Source organism: Acipenser ruthenus, chromosome 7 (genome assembly GCF_902713425.1).
Source record: "Acipenser ruthenus chromosome 7, fAciRut3.2 maternal haplotype, whole genome shotgun sequence".
NCBI lineage: Eukaryota > Metazoa > Chordata > Actinopteri > Acipenseriformes > Acipenseridae > Acipenser > Acipenser ruthenus.
Genome location: NC_081195.1, coordinates 8,590,331 through 8,609,016, shown reverse-complemented (window position 1 = coordinate 8,609,016; position 18,686 = coordinate 8,590,331). Strand labels below are relative to the sequence as shown.

The 18,686-nt window shown below is 40.3% G+C and overlaps 2 protein-coding genes across 2 annotated transcripts in view; both read left to right on the top strand.

Moving 5' to 3' along the window:
- Positions 1–12,794, top strand: part of LOC117415424 (LIM domain-binding protein 3-like) — a 17,022-nt gene extending 4,228 nt beyond the window's left edge. Inside the window, exons 3-9 of the mRNA XM_034921870.2 lie at positions 3,129–3,191; positions 3,599–3,711; positions 4,211–4,622; positions 4,919–5,099; positions 5,709–5,829; positions 6,130–6,245; positions 6,871–12,794. Coding sequence (XP_034777761.2) covers positions 3,142–3,191; positions 3,599–3,711; positions 4,211–4,622; positions 4,919–5,099; positions 5,709–5,829; positions 6,130–6,245; positions 6,871–6,960 — 1,083 coding nt within the window. The 5' untranslated portion in view covers positions 3,129–3,141 and the 3' untranslated portion in view covers positions 6,961–12,794. The remainder of the gene's footprint in view (positions 1–3,128; positions 3,192–3,598; positions 3,712–4,210; positions 4,623–4,918; positions 5,100–5,708; positions 5,830–6,129; positions 6,246–6,870) is intronic.
- Positions 12,795–14,612: 1,818 nt separating this feature from the next.
- The window catches only part of LOC117414699 (bone morphogenetic protein receptor type-1A-like), a 60,186-nt gene continuing 56,112 nt past the window's right edge, over positions 14,613–18,686 (top strand). Inside the window, exon 1 of the mRNA XM_034024464.3 lies at positions 14,613–14,911. The gene's annotated coding sequence lies outside the window, so the exon portion shown is untranslated. The remainder of the gene's footprint in view (positions 14,912–18,686) is intronic.

The window sequence follows — 18,686 nt, the reverse complement described above, 5'->3', positions numbered from 1 at the left end:
CATTCAAAATTTCTGCCCCCCTGCTTTAGGGGAGCCCCTACCCTTGGCTTGTTATTTTGGGGGTCCAATGAGCTCCCTGTCCCCCTCTCTCACATGTTTCTTGTTAACTCTTTGTGGTGTAGAAACAGTGTTAGTGCCTCCGCCAGGCCTCCCACCACGGCCCTCGAGGCTCTGGCCATCACTCCCGTGTTCCGCACCAGAAACCTGCCCAAGCGAACCGCCAGCGCCCCCTCCCTCCCACGTGGGACAGCCAGGCCGCAGAGGTACCGCCCAGTCCCCTAGACTAACCACAGGGCATCCAGAGCCATTACTGTACTACTGTAACACGCAGTTTCTTCAGGGTTACCAACTGTCTGTAGGTTCCCAAGGGCATCCCTGTAATGGCAGGATGTGCTGCCTCGGAGGGTAGTGTACATGTACGCAGGCCACCCTTTTATTAGATGTATCTTGAGAATCGCTCCTTCAGTTGTGATGACATGGTACTGAAATTCTTCAGCACAGCATCCAGCTGGTTTCGGAATGCAGGTCGTTCTGACCTACCATTCGTCCCAAATCTGATTCATCTTTGTATAAAATCCCATGCATCTGATTGGATGAGCTATTAAAGGCTATATCTTGTGAACCAGTTGGAAATCCTGTTTTTTTTCTGTCTTCTTAACTCCATTGTTTACCAGGGTTTTACAGTATTAATCTCCTAATAAACAGATTAGCTGGTCGCCTTACAGTACTTACCCTGTGTTGTTGAGGTGCTTTTTAAGTGGCTGATATTCTCTCCTATTAAAATGACTGTGGATAAACTACATTGAATGTGCAATGAACTGTACAAACCGTTAGGCCAGGCCTGAACAATAGGGGTCACTGTTGCGTAGCGAGGTGAACTGTCCCCGGACGATTTTCTTCTCCTTATCCGCGAGAGCACTATAGCCAATGCAGAGCCCCCCATGGGAGCTCAGCCAAGATCGGCAACGCGGTGCAAACGGGATTCGAATCACAGAGTGTTACTTTCAAAGCTTTTTACTGCAAAGTGTGCATTTCTCAAAGTAGTCTAAGTCCAAACAGTAAAAGAGTCAAAAATCGGTGATTGTGACCCACCCCATGAAGAGAGAAATGGTGCCATTTGGAAAAATCTGTTCTCTGAGTCCGGCAACATGGTTTTCCATGAACCCTACAGAGGCCCTGTAACCCCAAACTGAGCTGTTCTACGTGGTGCAGCTCAAAGGCTAAAAGGCTAAAGTTACTGCACCAAAGGATACATCAGGTATAAATTTAGATTGTTTGGGCCATATTTTCAAAGACTTTATTCCAGTCTTTAATTATGTAACTCCTGTTTTTTTGAAAAATGAAAAAACACCTATTGACTGTTGTGATAGAGTCCTGGTAAACTTGCCTCAGGTAGCCGAGGAGAACACAGACGAGACTGAGATAGAGATTGACGTTGATACGCCGACACAGGCGCACGAGATTTAATCAATAAACATAAACAAAAAGTAAACAATAATGTCATGTGACGCTACCAGCGATGGTAGCGCACAGAGGACGATACACGACTGTACAAACACTCAAAAATAAAACACAATACAACAAACTATAAATCAAAGGTGCCGTGAAAACGGCAGGCCTTGCAGCAGCCCCGATCACAGCGATCTCTATGTTTTTATACTAACGCTCCGCCGAGACACGCCCACCTGCCTGCTGGAACAGCTCATTGCTTTCAGCTGCTGCTCCACGCAGACAGGTGATCGTCCCTGGCGGAGTGCCACATCAATTAAACAGTTAATTAAATTAATTTACAACAAATAATGCAAAAATATACAATAAAACTACATATTTCCCCATGTGTAGGGCTTCCGCCCTGCCACAACTGTACAAAACGGGTATTATATAGCTTAGTAATTTATTCAAATGTGGTCTCTTAGGCACTCTCAATTTGCTTGTTTCTTATCACTGTTGAATTTTCATCTTTTAAAAAAAAATAGTAAAACTTTAGTTTTTATTCTGTTTTATTTATTTTTTCTTTGGAGTAAAAAGCCCTCTTACAGTTTTCTAATGCTGCGGCTTAATAAGAGTTGATTCACAGCAACGAGAAAAGTGCCTCGTGTCTCATCAGTCCGGGCACTAATTCTGACCAGGTCAGCTGCATGTCTCCTTTTTTTACAAGCAAACATTTCTCTCTAAACCGTGCGTCTTCTTCAGTGTATTTAATTCTCAGGTTTTTACCCTAATCTTTGTACAGTCCTTGTTTTGCCTCTTAATCTGCTCTTTTCCAGTTGTGAAACAGCTCAGGCATTCTCTGACCTCACTGTGTCACTTTGTCTTGCTTCTGTTTACACAGGCTTCTTTGAATGTAGTCAAGACCGTACATTCAGTGCTTTGCACAGTATACTTTATATATGCAACAGCATTCCCATGTATGTGTGCATCATATAGAGTATGGTTCCCTCTGCGGGGTGTGATGTGCGCTTGTGTTTCTCTTCTGCACTTCTGTGAGATCCCTGCTACTCAGTTTACATGCTGTCATGTGTCAACATGAGGTTTTGACATGCTTAGCTCAGGCAGGATAGAATGCATATACAGTAACTATATCACGCTGATTAATCTCAAGTGTCGACACTGCAACAGATATTTAGGAAACTTTTTTTTTTTTTTTCAAAGCAGGCATGTTTTTTATATATATTTATAAATATTAGATATTAGAACATTAGTTTACTTACATTATTTAACACTTCAAGTTTATGTAACTGTTCTCATATAAAACAGACTTAGCTAGCCATGTAACTGAGGTACATGTACACATGTCAGTGGTTGAATTCTCAATGTTATCAGAGATGGATCTCTCAACAGTCACCAGGATGCAGTTTTACTGTTTTTTCTGAATGTGTCACAAATGTTGGAAACAATGAGCAATAATGTTACTATATAAAAATTAAAAAAGCACCAAATGATCACATCCTACATCTGCGCAGAAGGAATGCCCTTCAAAGCAGTTTTGTAGATCAAACCCCATACTGCCCCCTAGTGGCGAGTGCCTGAGGGATGCAGCCTCTCTCTGTCTCTGACTCAGCCCCTGCTCTCTGTTGCTGTAGCGGAACCCGTGATTTCTTCTAACACGGAAACCTGTCTCTCTCCAGTGCCAGCTTCAGCATGCAGTCCTCCTCCTCCTACAGCGTCCAGTCCAAAACCACCACGACCAGGTAGAGACTGGGGGACGTCTTGTGTAACCTCTGAATAACACCTGGGATTTCTTTACTCTCTCTTTTCCTTTGTCTCTATTCTAGCACAGTATGTGGACTGACTTTTTAACACGTTCTCAAGGCTAACTGCGCACATTTGTCCTTCTCCTTCTAAACACGACACCTGACTCTCTGTGCTAACACTGTCTTTCAGTAACAGGCTACTACTCTGTGGATCTCTCTGCACTGTTAAAACCCCACTAACCATGCAAGCGAAGCCCCACACCTCTCCCGACCTTGTTCTATAATACACAAGTTCTACGGTGAAGTGTGAAGTGAGGTCTGGGAAGCAGTGGTGAGCGGGAGGGGGAGGGGGAGGTGACGCTGCCTCTCAATGCTCTTTAACTGCTCCCCTTTCAACCCCCCAGCTCCTTCCCCCAGCCCTCGACAGTGCAGCAGAGAGCAGTGCAGACCCCTGCCTCTCCTCCGAAGGTCGTCAGCACCATCAATATTGTGCCCACTGCCTACATCCCCGCCCCAGGTGAGGCGCTGTCTCTCTCTCTCTCTCTCTCTCTCTCTCTCTCTCTCTCTCTCTCTCTCTCTCTCTCGCTCTCTCTCTCTCACTGTGTGTTGCTGTCTTAAAGTTCAACTCCCTTTCTAAATGACGATACGCTTTCAGATTAAAAACACTTCAAATTGTTTGTTTTATTAAGTCAGAAGCATAAGAAAGTGGTGTCAGATCTTCTCCCTCTCTCTTTCTCTTTCTCCCTCTAACCCTTTCTCCATCTCTCTCTCTCCCCCTTTCCTTCACTCCTGTCTCTCTCTCTCTTTTTCTCTACCCTTGCTCTCTCTTGTATTTACTGGTGAACATTACTTTTCATAGCCCCATTGCTCCAGGGCCTTGCGTTGTGCTCCGATGCAAAAACCATCTGTGCAGTAAAGTGTGTGTTAGGTGCACTGCATTCAAGTTTCCATTTGTCACAGTTAGATATCATCGTGATGTTGTTTTTTTTAACAACCCCTCTGTCTTTCTCTTTCAGCCCCAGTTCCAGTACATACCCCTGCGCCAGCTCCAGTACATACCCCTGCCCCAGCTCCAGTATATACCCCTGCCCCAGCTCCAGTATATACTCCTACCCCTGCCCCAGTCCCAGCCCCTGCCCCTGCCCCTGCCTCCTCTGGTCGCCCTCCCTGGGTGGTGGACGACTCCTTCGCTCAGAAGTTTGTTCCTGGGGCGAGCACCAGTACCCTCACCAAACACATCCAGCCTCTCCCCCAGGCTGCCCCCGTTCCTCCTGCCATCATCCCCAACTCCTCCCTCCCCCAGCATCCAGCCGCCAGCCCCGCCCCCTTCTCCACCCCCTCAGTAGGCCGCGGGATCTTGCAGAGGGCAGAGCGCTTCCCGGCAGGCAACCGGACCCCGCTGTGTAGCTCCTGCAACGGCATCATCAGGTAGCCTTCTTCATACCACACTGCAGTGCTACACCAGCATATTTCAGTGGCCATCAACCTCACAATAACAGCTTTGCAGAAAGATGCAACGACTTATTGTATGCCTGTACCAAAGTGCTTTTTAAGGCATGAAGCTATTATTAGTATTATTATTATTATTATTATTAGTAGTAGTAGTAGTAGTAGTAGTAGTAGTAGTAGTAGTAGTAGTAGTATTCATGTTCTTATTTTTGTTAGTATTATTTTTGGTCTTCTTCGTCTCATTATTATCTGTTAACTGCCCCGTCTCACCCCAGGGGTCCCTTCATGGTGGCACTGGGGCGCTCCTGGCACCCGGAGGAGTTTAACTGCCACTACTGCCACACCTCCCTGGCGGACGCGTCCTTCGTGGAGGAGCAGAACAACGTGTACTGCGAGGGCTGCTACGGGCAGTTCTTCGCTCCCACCTGCGCCCGCTGCAGCACCAAGATCATGGGGGTGAGTGCGTCCGGGACCCCCCTGCACTGGGCAAACAAGGACTGTTCAAAGTCAGCTCGACAACTTCATATTCAATTAAAGAACTTAAAACTGCATGACAAATCACATACGAGAAATCAACCAATCACCGTTCCAGTCCATCTTGTCCTGTGTGTAGAAGTCATCCCCGGCACAGTTATAAAGGAAAAAATAAATAAATTGCTTAATGTTCCTCTAATCAACACCCAAAAAATCAGTTTTAATTTGTTTTTAAGTAAATCATGTTTTTACACAGCATGTGAACTGACTAAGGATAAAACGCTTTGTCCTCTGACCGTCTCTCCTGTTTTTTTTAACACGTTCTGATGTGAAGGCTAACGGCACACTCTGCTCCTTCTAAACAGGGCTCTGTGCTAACACTGTCTTTTGGTAACAGGCCCCCCTGGTCTAAATCCTTAGTGTGTGATAAACATAAAAATTATTATATAAAAAAAATAATACTAATAAAAAATAATAATATTAGTATATGCATGAAAATATATATTCAGTATATTCCATGGGGGAACCTTTATAAGGGCGCACGCACTCTGGCCCAAGTGCCTCAGAGCTGCTCTTTGTTGTCCCTGGCAGGAAGTGATGCATGCGTTGAGGCAGACCTGGCACACCACCTGCTTCGTGTGCGCTGCCTGCAACAAACCCTTCGGAAACAGCCTCTTCCACATGGAGGACGGAGAGCCCTACTGCGAGAAAGGTACCTCCATTCGGGTGGTTCACTTTAAAGACTGTTTAAAGGAATGTTTTGTTAAAGACTAAAGGAACGTTTTGCGTGTATTTGGGCACAAGACTGTATGTGTACAGCATTTACATCCTGGGATAAAAGTACCTATATGTTTGGGCTGCATATTTTTGACAAAGCGTTTTAAACTGAACCGTCATCTCCTCTAGTTGAGAGTTATGGCTTTTGGATTCCCATTTTCTGGATTATTTATTGTACAGTATGTAACCAGAAGTCACCTCTTGATTCCTGTCTCTCATTGCTTCCTGTCGCCAGACTATATCGCTCTGTTCAGCACTAAGTGCCACGGCTGTGACTTCCCAGTGGAGGCAGGAGACAAGTTCATCGAGGCCCTGGGACAGACCTGGCACGACTCCTGCTTCGTCTGCGCGGTGAGTCTCTCCTCCACTGCAGCAGGGGGCAGTGTGGCGTCTCTGATTCCTTATCCCGGGATTACCCCTAAAAATAAATGGGTGATGCAGTTCTCGATTGTTTAATTGAACCAATGAAACCTCCATCCAGGTCAATTACTACTCATTTAAACCTGTAAACCTGGTGCAGAGTGACCCTCAAACTAGTTTCTTAACACTGGGAAGGAGGAAAGGGGCCAAGGTTCTCAGAGTGGAAACATCTTGTGGGTCACACTTTACACTTGGAAAGGTTGTAGCAGAGTGATCGTGGTAAACTGAACTGCTTTTTACAAACATGGGATCCACTGGAAAGTAAAGATTTCCTGTTTTATATTCTATTTTTAAACTTTCTTATTCTAGGCAAAATATTTAAATCATATGCCAAATTATTTCAAAAATATTAATTCGGTGATGATTTTTTTTTTGTTTTGTTTGTGTTACATACCTTTTGTAATTCTAGCATAAATTATAATTTTGAAAAAAAAAAAAAAAAACTAATTTAACTCCAGGAGTTGCCCATGCCTGATCTCAATAAAAGCTCACATCGCTTTTTAAAATGTGCTGCGTTTAGAACTCCAAGGCTGAAGGCATCTCTGATTTCTTGCAGGTGTGCAACGTGAATCTGGAAGGAAAGCCGTTCTACTCCAAGAAGGATAAACCTCTGTGTAAAAAGCACGCTCACGCCATCAACGTGTAGAGAGAGAGAGAGAGAGAGAGAGAGAGAGAGAGAGAGAGAGAGAGAGAGAGAAAGAAGGAAAGGGCAAAAACACGGATCAGACCACACGGCCGACCTTGAGAACTCTCTGGGAATCCTCAAGGTCAACGAGGGCTTTACGATTTCCCAGATATTTAAAGAAAACAAGCAGTACTAGCTTGTTATTGTACAACTACTGTTTGGGGTTAGTTTGTTTTTTAGATTACAATTAAAGTATTCCCAACTCTAATTATACATATAGTTTAATAATTCATAATAATTTGGAAGTGCTTTGAGGTTTTTAGCTCTTTGAGGTGTATTGTATAAAATAAATAACTATTATAATGTTGAAGGTTCAGCTGCAGTACAGATCAAGATTTCCTGGCATGTCATTAGAAAGCAGCCACGAAAAATGACGGGATGAGTAAAAGCCAGAATATTTTGGTCTGCATTAAAACTAAAAAATATAAATCTGAAAACTGTAAACTTTTAATCTGTCCGATCCCACAAAATATTCACCCAGTGCAAACATTATATGGGCTTGCTCTGTACACACCTGACCTGTTCGCCTCGTCACAAAAACACAACAGGCCATATTTTCAAAGCATTTACTCCAGTCTTCAATGCACTCCTGTTTTTTGAAAGAGAGAAAAACACAACTAGAACCAAACTGCTAACTATATATATATTTCAAGTCCTCTTAAGCGCTGTCAATGTGTTTTTTGTTTTTCATTTTGTAACATCAACATGTTTTTTTCCTCCTTTTAACAAAATAGGAGTTCATTAAAGAATGGAGGAAACGCTTTGAAAATATGACCGAACTGGTACTATGTTAATGATATAAGCAGAGGTGTACAGGAATCGGTGAAGGGAAAGGCATGTATTATGATCTGCCTCTGTCTAGATTACCAAGCTCACTCTTGACATGGGTTAGCAGATAGAGATGACTTCACTCAGGATGCTGCCTCTGCAGGGTGTACTGAATGATAGAGATGAGAAGACAGATAGAGATGACTTCACTCAGGATGCTGCCTCTGCAGGGTGTACTGAATGATAGAGATGAGAAGACAGATAGCTATTTATGAGTATTTGCAAAGCACTGACGGGTAAGTAGATGCTTAGGGCTTCGATGCATACTGCCCAGTGTATTTCAATGTTGTTAGACAGACTTTTTAAAGATTCTTTAGAAATACTGAAGACAGATGCTTAGGTTTATAAAACACAGATAGATTGATAGTAGTAAAGGGGGGATCCAATCAGAAAATATAGCTCCTGCATTCCATGGTGACATTCAATCAATGAAATAAAAACCACAGGCGTTCCTGAATGTGTTTTAAGTGAATGGAGTGTAGAATCTCCACTGTGTTTTAAGTGAATGGAGTGTAGAATCTCCACTGTGTTTTAAGTGAATGGAGTGTAGAATCTCCACTGTGTTTTAAGTGAATGGAGTGTAGAATCTCCACTGTGTTTTAAGTGAATGGAGTGTAGAATCTCCATTGTGTTTTAAGTGAATGGAGTGTAGAATCTCCACTGTGTTTTAAGTGAACGGAGTGTAGAATCTCCATTGTGTTTTAAATGAATGGAGTGTAGAATCTCCACTGTGTTTTAAGTGAATGGAGTGTAGAATCTCCATTGTGTTTTAAGTGAATGGAGTGTAGAATCTCCATTGTGTTTTAAGTGAATGGAGTGTAGAATCTCCACTGTGTTTTAAGTGAATGGAGTGTAGAATCTCCACTGTGTTTTAAGTGAATGGAGTGTAGAATCTCCACTGTGTTTTAAGTGAATGGAGTGTAGAATCTCCACTGTGTTTTAAGTGAATGGAGTGTAGAATCTCCACTGTGTTTTAAGTGAATGGAGTGTAGAATCTCCACTGTGTTTTAAGTGAATGGAGTGTAGAATCTCCACTGTGTTTTAAGTGAATGGAGTGTAGAATCTCCACTGTGTTTCAAGTGAATGGCATGTAGAATCTCCACACACTCTTTTGACTCGAATGCAGTGCAGTGCCCTCCCTGATAGTGATTTGATTGGATTGTATTTTTTTTTTTGGATCTTCCTCTAAGTCAGAGATGTTTAGCCTGTCCTGTTTATACTGGGACATGACTGACCAACTGAGTCGTGGCTCTGCAGGTTATGCATTTGCACATCCCTTTGTATCTGTGTGCAGAGAGTGCCAAAGAGGTCCATATTTCCCTGACATCTTTATCCTGGTTTATTTCACTGGGGCCAAAACAGGCCCAAATGTGAAAGTTTGTTAAAGAAATTCAGCTTTCTTCACCAACATTAATTCTGTAGCCTTATTATTATTATTATTATTATTATTATTATTATTATTATTATTATTATTATTATTATTCATTTGTTTGTATTTAATTGCCTGTATTTCGCTCTCTTCTTTGGGTCACTAATTTATGAAATGTTCATATTAAGACTTAAAAAGTTGCACCCTAAGTGCTTTCTTAGTAACAAACTAGCGGGCAGCAGTGAAAAGCTGCTGTTTTTTTAAGATAATAAAAAATCACAAGAGAAAGCAAAAATAAAAGAGAAGAAAACAATGATCTTAAGATTGATTCTTAAACTCCTGGGGGGGGGGGGGGGGGGGGAAGCAGCTTGATCAACATTTGCTTAATGAAGCATACTTGACTCCATGTGTGGGTTTCTGTCCCCTGTACAAGTCTGTATATATACTGTGACACCACTAGGTGGCAGAAGAGTAAAGCATGGTGTTCAAGCATGTGCTCCTGCACAACAGTTTCACCCATTCCAGGTTGTAATATGTGCTTGATTAGCCCCAGTGTGTTGGTAACGAGCTCAGGTGTGTCTTATTAAACTTGTGGTAAAACCAGGATCAAACTGCTATGCAGTGGGAGTCTTCTTTCCATCCCTGGAGATGCTTCTTAAAACCCAAGGTTTAGCATGAACTAGGTACGCCTTGTGCTCCTGACGAAGTGACTGCGTGCCTGTGGCATGTCCGCATGCCTTCCACAGTAGAAGGGAGCTGTTTAATCAAGCACCTGTAAAATACCTGCAGCTTTTCATTGCACACAAAAAACAAAACAGAGACGTTCAATTACCACAACACGACTAAACTGGTCCTGCTAAAAAAGATCTTCCTTGTACATCGTAATTACACATCGATGTGTCAATTAAACGGATAATATAAGTACACTATAAGTTTAGGCCCTTTATATAATGGGGTTTCACTGTACATTAAAAACAAAATAATCTAAAACTCTTAGTTTACACTTAATGGCTTGACTTGCCCCTTCTAAACAAAATAAATTTTCAAAAAAATGTATAGAATTTTTGCCAATTGTAAACTGTTTCTATAAAAATATCTGTAAAAAGCATTCTTCTATGCTGTTTTTTATTTTATTTTACAGACTACAGATTGCTATAGAGTTCTGTAATGTGTTTTCTATAAGGGTACACGCACACACACACACACACGCACACGCACACGCACACGCACACGCACACGCCACGCACACACACACGCACACGCACACACACACACACACACACGCACAGTTATTATAGCTAGTTACAGAGAGGTTGTTTGAATTAGATCGCTATGCGGCTGGTTGCTGCATGTCTCTTGGTGTGTGAAGGACCACGTTCTCCCAGACGTTCTTTAAATGCCATGGGAAGGAAGGGGTATTCTTTCTCTACCCCTCCCCTTATCTGTTTAAGATGTTTGCAACCATTTTGAGTTCTGTACCCTCCAATACTGAGACTGGTTTACATAATGATGCTGCCAAGGGTCCCTTCTTAATTCAAGGGCAATGAAAAGGCTGTAGTTGTAAGAGAGGTGTTTGTTTAAGTTCGCTGGTTATTTACCTCTCTCTTATGGGAACTAGACTTCTTTAAGCCACTGTCACCTTCTCCCTCTCTTTCTCTTGTCTCTCCAACTGTTCTGTGTTTTTCTCTCCTCTCACGTTTTCCACCTTTCGTTGACCATCCAATGATTCTTTCATTTTATTCTTTCCGTGTACTTCTGGCACACTCGTCTTTCTGTCTTTCTTTCTTTCTCCTACACCGGTAAACAGTTCTTTTCGTTCTTCAGTATTTTTCTTTCTTTAAGATTGTTCTGGTTTTTTTTCAGTATTTATTTTCTTTCTTCTCTCCTCCAGTTGTTACTTTGTTTCTTTGGTAATTCTTTCATCATTTCTACATGCTTGTTTTTTTGGTGTTTGTTCTTTTTTCTCTCCTTTCTTTCCATATCTTCCTCCCTTCTGTCTCTTTGTTTCATCTTCCTCTCAGTCTCACTCCCTTCCTTCTCTTGTTTCATCCGAGTCCTCCTATCAGGCTTGCACTCTCTCAATCTCTCCCTCATCCCTTCTTTGTTTTCTTTGTTCATTTGCCTGTCAGGCTCCTTTTTTTAATTCATACTAAGAAAAAAACAAAACCTATGTTGTGGAGATCTTGGTCTTTAAGTGTCTGTTTACACAATATAATAATCATGCTGCTGTATGTTAAACACCATGTCATCTGCTAGATTATTATTATTATTATTATTATTATTATTATTATTATTATTATTATTATTATTATTATTATTATTATTAATAAATCATTTGATTTTAATCTAAATCATTTAAGAGTGTTTTTAAGCATCCAGTGATTGTGTGACTGTTTTAATTTTTTTATTTTGGAATGCACTGTGAAACGTTACTAATACGTGGCCTTGAACTCACAGTTATTTTTAATGTGTTGCCTTTTCCAGTTGATGTCGTGTTTTTTGAACATTTCTTCCTTTTTGCATGGGGTTGTGATTTACATGGTTAACAGAAAGAAAAATATATATTTTACTGTATGTTTGTTCTGGCGTATATCTGGGACAGTAGCTATGTAAACTTTAGAAGTTTTTTTTTTTTAACAACTGTTGGTGCTGATTCAAGTCTCAGACAGAGCCTTGCACCCTATCCACACTGCCCAAATAACGTGTAAATGATGCGAGATCATCAGGTGCTGAAAACGTGCGTTAATCAAGTGGATAGCAGTCACGTGACCGTACCGCTCGGTGATCGCGCATTATTAGCGTGTCGATAGCAGGCCTCGCTAAAAACTCCAACCCAAGGTGATTGCGGTGATCGAGAGAGCTGGTGTATTTATTTTGGAATACCAAATGGAACAGGAGAAATATGTAAAAACACGACTCATGTCGACTCCTCAAATACTGTGGGAAAAACTGTTTGTCCTGCAGCATCGATGAGTGAATAGGTTCCTTATAAAAGTCTCCCATAGTAAAAGCACAGCACAGTGCAATAGAGCACAGTAAAATTGGTAAGGCATAGGTAAGCATTGTAAAGTGTAACGAGGTAGAGTATGGTAAAGCATATTAATAAACATGGCAAACCAGGGTAAAGAATGGTAAATGCATAGTATAACCATGGGAAAAGAGAGGTAAAACTGCAAAAACTGTGTGCAAAAATACCCTGGTAAACTTTTATAAGGGACACTAAGAGCTCCGACACCAAAAACAGTGAAGGGTCACCTTGCTTGTCTTTTACAATGCTTACCTGTACTTTACCATGCTTTCACTGTGTGAATGCTTTTACAACGGGGAACTTTTATAAGGGCAGTAACTGGACAATGCATGCGTCTCTCTGTAAAGGTTCTGTATCCCTGGTCCTGTAACTGTATTGAAAATGTTCCAGAGCTCAGTCCATTGGAATTTCACTTGTTTTGTGGTGCTTTTTCCCCTCCTGTGTAACTTAGTCTCTCACTGTGCTACCCAGCTAGCTCCTGTATTTTTCAGTCTGTGTGTTACTCAAGAGTGCAGGGATGGATGTCATGATTTGGCTTCAATAAAATAGGAGCGATTTTTTTGTTTTGTTTTTTGGAGTCTCCTGTCTTCATTTTACTCCTGTTGGTAATTCTAGTCTGCAGGTGAGTTGATGACCAGCCCCAATTGGGAATTTGAACACAAGTTTACAGCAGCTACAGGGTGACACTCGCTCCCACTTATAAAAGATTACCATGGTAATTTAGCAGTTTCCTCATGCCTTTCCCATGGTTTTATTATCCATTGACTCTAGGTTACTAGGGGTGTAACGGTGCTTTGTGAATAGATAAATCGTGATACTTTCTTTACATGGTGTATCGTGCTTGAAATATGTATCGTTTGCATCGTGATACAAGAACAACAGCACAACATAGCTTATTGTAGATCACCAAATTGTTCTTGAATGAATATTAAGTGTGTTTTATAGTTGATATGGATACACACTCTCCCTGTCTCATTTAACGTCTTTTAACAAAATGGTCCATCATTAAATGACCATTTGATCTTGCATCATACAAGCAGCCAATCAATAGAATCGCATGTATTATGATACACACATATTGTGAGATTAATGTATGGTTACACCCCTATAGTTTACCATGGTTTGCCATGTTTTTTTAATATGCTTTATCATACCTCTCTGGACTTTACAATGACTATGCTCTATCTCACTTTGCTATGCTTTTATAGTGGGGACACCTTTATAAAGGTAATCCTTGAAGAAACCCTGGCAAGCAGACCACAGCATTACTAGCAATTGCAACAAATATATTTCACGATATATTACAGAACCTTATTTCTTAAAAAAAGAACATTTAAGCCATTTACCTTGGCCCCAATAAAATCCTAACAGAACCACTCACCTCACAGTAAAAACCTGCACAGCTGCTCAAAGGGAGCCAGAGTACATTCCAGCTGACTAACGAAACCCAAAGCATGCATGCACACATATCAACATGATCAAGTTCTTTCCACTTTGCACCTGGTATACACCTGCCTTCCAAATTGGTCATTTCCAGTATTATATTTTCGATTGCTGGTATGAAAAGCAAAAATGCTGAGGCTATATCATTAATGCGAGTAACAGATTATCTAGTTGACCCAGGAACCGTTTTGATGACATTGGTATTTAAGAGCCTACCTTGATTCATACGTGTTACATTTCCATCATTTGATTTGAGTGTTTCATCCACATTAGAAGCAATGGGCTGGTGGGGAGAGTTGGATTTTCCTCCATGGGAGATTCAGTGTCAGTATCTTCGGACTCATCAGAGGATTACTGTCTTCAGTTCCTGACTCTTCCTCTTCCACCACTGTCTCTGTCCAGCTCTGCTAAAATGAATTGGTCTGATAACCACTTGCAGAGAACATGAGCCTCTACTAACATCTGCCTGTAGAGATTTATATAAACCTGGTTTATAAACATCTTTCCAGACAGGTGCAGCCATTTCCAGACATCATCATCATCATCATCATCATCATCATCATCATCATCATCATCATCATAATAATAATAGACCACGTGAAAGCATTTTATTTTCTTTTTGCATACATAGTTACATAGGTAAATACCTCGGGTCATATCACATCAGTTTTAAAAATAAATAAACATCTCAAAGTTCTTATTTTATGTTCATAAGTTCGTGACTTCCAAATACTCTTTTTTTGGAAGAACAATGATCACTGTCATGAAATAAAACATCAGATTTTTGTACATTTTAAGACACTTTAATGAGGAAGTAGCTTTTTTTGTAGCATTGAGCACACAAATACCTAATTAAACACACACGAAGCATTTTTCTTATTCTCCGCTAGGTAGCGTCTCTTTGACAGTGTTTTTTATTTGTCTTATTTAGTTTTCCCTGAAATTGTCTCGCGTGCTCCGGCTGCAGTGATTGGAGGGTTGGGTCAGGAATGGGTTCTCGCGCATGGTTGGAATTCTCCGCTGTTGCGCGAGGCGGAGAGAGAGAGAAAAAACGAGAACGAGCGAGCGAGCGAGCGAGACAGACAGACAGACAGACAAAGAGAGAACGAGAGAACGAGAGGGAGGGAGACCCAGAGAGGATCGCCGTACTGAAGAAAAAAATCAAATTATTTGTGAAAAATACTAAATATATCGGGCTCACACGTTTAAACGTTTGAATTGGGAGTACATTACTATCTGGAGCGGTAAGTGTGCAATCACTAATCTGATTTTTTTTTTTTTTGTTTTCTCCGCCGAGAGTATAGAAAAAGTTTGTTGTCGTTTTGTTTTTTGTTTTTTAAAGACCAGCAGGTTGTGAAGTAATTTAAAAGTATTTTATAAAACTGACAATTAGGAAACTGTTTTAAACGCTAATGTGCTTATTTCCGCACTTTATCACCACACTGTTTTGACAAAACAAGAACAGATCGGACTGTGCGACAGTACCAGTACGGCATTCGTTTAATTAATTACAGTGCACTAAGATATTCGTTGTGAAATTGTATATATTTCGCAGGTTGTTAGTTTAGTGTTGATAACTATTTATGTATTTATACAGTACTTTAATTATTCGGCTTTTGGTCGTGTACCGCATTACAGCCAGGTCCACACAGTTCAAGTTTCAGTATTTTTATTTTCTTAAAATGGTGCTATTGGTTTTATATAAACGTCTGTGCTTTTAATAGTTTTTCAATAAAGGTGTTTTCTAATGTACAAAGTAACAAATACACGTAAAGATACTTCAGACAGTATTGTCTGGAATTTCAAAACGACTGGGCAGCATGTGTTTTATATTGTATGGATTTATTTCTTTGTTGCTTTTGTATTACTGAATTACCAGTCAGTTTGCGTGATACAACCAACTCCGTATATCTGCTTGCGTGTTATGTTACTGTTACCAGCCTGTACCTGACTGTGCCACTGCCTAGGTAGAGTGACCTGTGTGTAATTGAAAAAGGCCGCAAATTAAAGACTCGCACTAGTCGTAGTTGATACAGATGGTGGTAGAGAGCAGTTTTTAGCTCTCTAATTTAATTGTTTATGCAGTGAACGCTCGGTAACCTGGGGGTCATCGACCAGGAATGCACCTACGTCTTATAATAGCTACACATCAGGAAAATAAAGGAACATAATTGATTGATAACGTTTTCGTGGTTTAATGGTATATTTTGATTCATTGATCTATCAGCGTGTAACAGTGTGAGGGCAGCAGTGTGGAGTAGTGGTTAGGGCTCTGGACTCTTGTTGGTTCATTCCCAGGTGGGGGACGCTGCTGCTGTACCTTGAGCAAGGTACTTTACCTAGATTGCTCCAGTAAAAAAAAAAAAAAAGTATAAATGGGTAACTGTATGTATAAAATATGTGATATCTTGTAACCATTGTAAGTCGCCCTGGATAAGGGCGTCTGCTAAGAAATAAATAATAATAATTGTTACCTGTTTGGTACAACCGGTGTTTGCCTTTTTGTTAATGTACATTGCTTATACGTTGATGCTAGTTTTTTTTTTTAGCATTGTGACCCCCTGCACATCTATGCCACAACAATTTTCTTCCTTTTAAACAATTTCCAAAACAGTAAAGCACCTAGAAGGCTTCTATATGCTTTAGGGGATGGACTTACTACTGAAGGTACTGTACATAGTTGAAACATTGGTCAAATAATTATTGTGTTGATATATGTCATTTTGCATCTAAGGTTTTTGGTATATACAGATATTGATATTGATAATTTTAAATTAATAGTTGCTTGATTTACTTGGGACTGCTTTATGGTTCTGATGCAGGGATAACCTTAATATTGAAGGTGGCATTATAGCATTGTCAATAGCAGCAAATCAGGACTGTAAAAAAAAAAAAAAAAGTCAAATTGCCAGGTTGTCTTACTGCAGTAAAAAAAAGAAAGAAATCTATACTAATACTGATTATTTCAATTTAGCTCTTCGCTCATGTCCTCGCAGCTAAAACTGTAAAATGTCTGCTTTCTGATAAAGTAGCCTACAGAAGACTAAACCATGGAATTATATAGTAAACCCACTCCAAGGAATTGTCCCATAATTTAGCAATCATAAATAACATTTTGAAATAGTTTGTGTCTTTTATAAAGGCTTTAACAGTGATTTTTGGGGTATAGGGTTAGGGTATTGTGTAGCCTAAGTGCATGTGTAACCAGCCTGATTTAAGTCATGGTGTGATTGTTTGTAGAACTAGTTGTAACAGGTGGTCACGCTGTCTGTAATCTAAGCATGGACTAACTCTGCGTTGTGTTTGATGGAATGATTGTAGTTAGACCGACCTGGATTTTCTGATTCCCTCTTTTTTTATTGTGTGTGTATGTATATGTGTGTATATATATATGTGTGTGTGTGTGTGTGTGTATATATATATATATATATATATATATATATATATATATATATATATATATATATATATAAATATATAAAATTTGGTTTACCATATTGGAATGTAAAGTTACTAAAACAGCAATTGTGTAAAAGTTCCTGGTAAAGTTATTGTACCTAATTTTAATTATGCTGGTATTGGAAAAGGTAAATACAGTGAGGAGGCGTCTGTACAAGAACTATATCCAAAGTGGAAAATGAAATTAAATGTCAACAAATGTAAAGTGTTATATGCCGGTTACAAAAATGTAAGATCCAAATGGGGGAGGATAGAACTAGAACAGGCACACCATGAGAAAGGCCTTGGTGTGGTAATATGTAACGCTTTCAGCAACCACACAGCGGGGAGAGGCAATCAAAGGCCAACAGAATGCTTGGGTATGTAGCCAAAAGTGCAAATCCAAGGAGGTTATGCTAAAGTTATATAATGCATTGGTGAGACCGCACTTAAAATATTGTGTCCAGTACTGGTCACCACAACACCAAAGGGGCATTGTGGCCCTGGAGAGTCCAAAGAAGAGGAATTTGACTAATCCCAGGATTTAAGAGACTACAACTATGAAAAAAGGTTGAATGAACTGAATCTATTTAGCCTGGAACAAAGTCTGAAAGGCAGTTGATATAGTTAACCCAAACTTTTACTTTAAAGTAGGGCTAAGGAAAGGTTACGTGTGTGTGACGAATCATTACCATTTGCTGTTCTGTCATGTTTTGTATCATTTACGGCACTTCTGACAGCGCGTGAAGAAGATGTCAGTGCCCAGAGTGAAAGGAAAGTTTGCTGCCAAAACATTTTTAAACCCCATTTCATTTAGAAAAATGTCCTTGATCCCACGTGCGAGTGGAAGAAGTTGAATTAATCACAACAAGTGATCGCATATATGCAAAAAAAAGACGATCAACCAGCAAGTACATGCAGTAGTGGACGTAGTCGAGCTTGGATACATTGCAGAACAATTGAACTACTGCCAAAGCTGTGGCGCTGAGTTACATCTGAGTTGCTGTGAAGCTGAGAGAAGGATGGGACTGGCTTGTATTCTATTTATTAGGGTAAGTTGCGTGAAAAGAATCATTTATGTAATATAACTTTTGAAAACTAGGAGTAGCATACTTGTCTGACTTATAAAAACAATACAACACATGTAATTGTAGACCTACTCACTAGCATGGCATATGTTTTGTTTTTCTTATGCAGTGTACCAATGTTTCATGTCGGTTCCTGAACTCCATACACCCTAGGGGGGGGGACACCCCTGTACAGCAGGCAGTTCTCAGAAATCCTGCTACGCTGTCAACACAAAATGTGCTGCAGGGAACTGTAAATTCGTCCTTTTTTGTTTTGTCAAAGTTCCTACTGTTTGTTCAAGTTTCTGTTTCTACCAGTAATATTTAAATAATTTTTTTTCTTAAATCTTTAATTTCCTGTAATATTTTGAAAACACAAACTAATGTGTTTTGTTGTACCTAAACTCAACCTCTCAGCTGGATGCCATGCACAATTGTTCACACAAAAACTTGACAGAAGGAAAGTTTGTGCAGCAGGAAGTGCACTGAAAGCAGCTAAGTGTAGGTGTCTTGA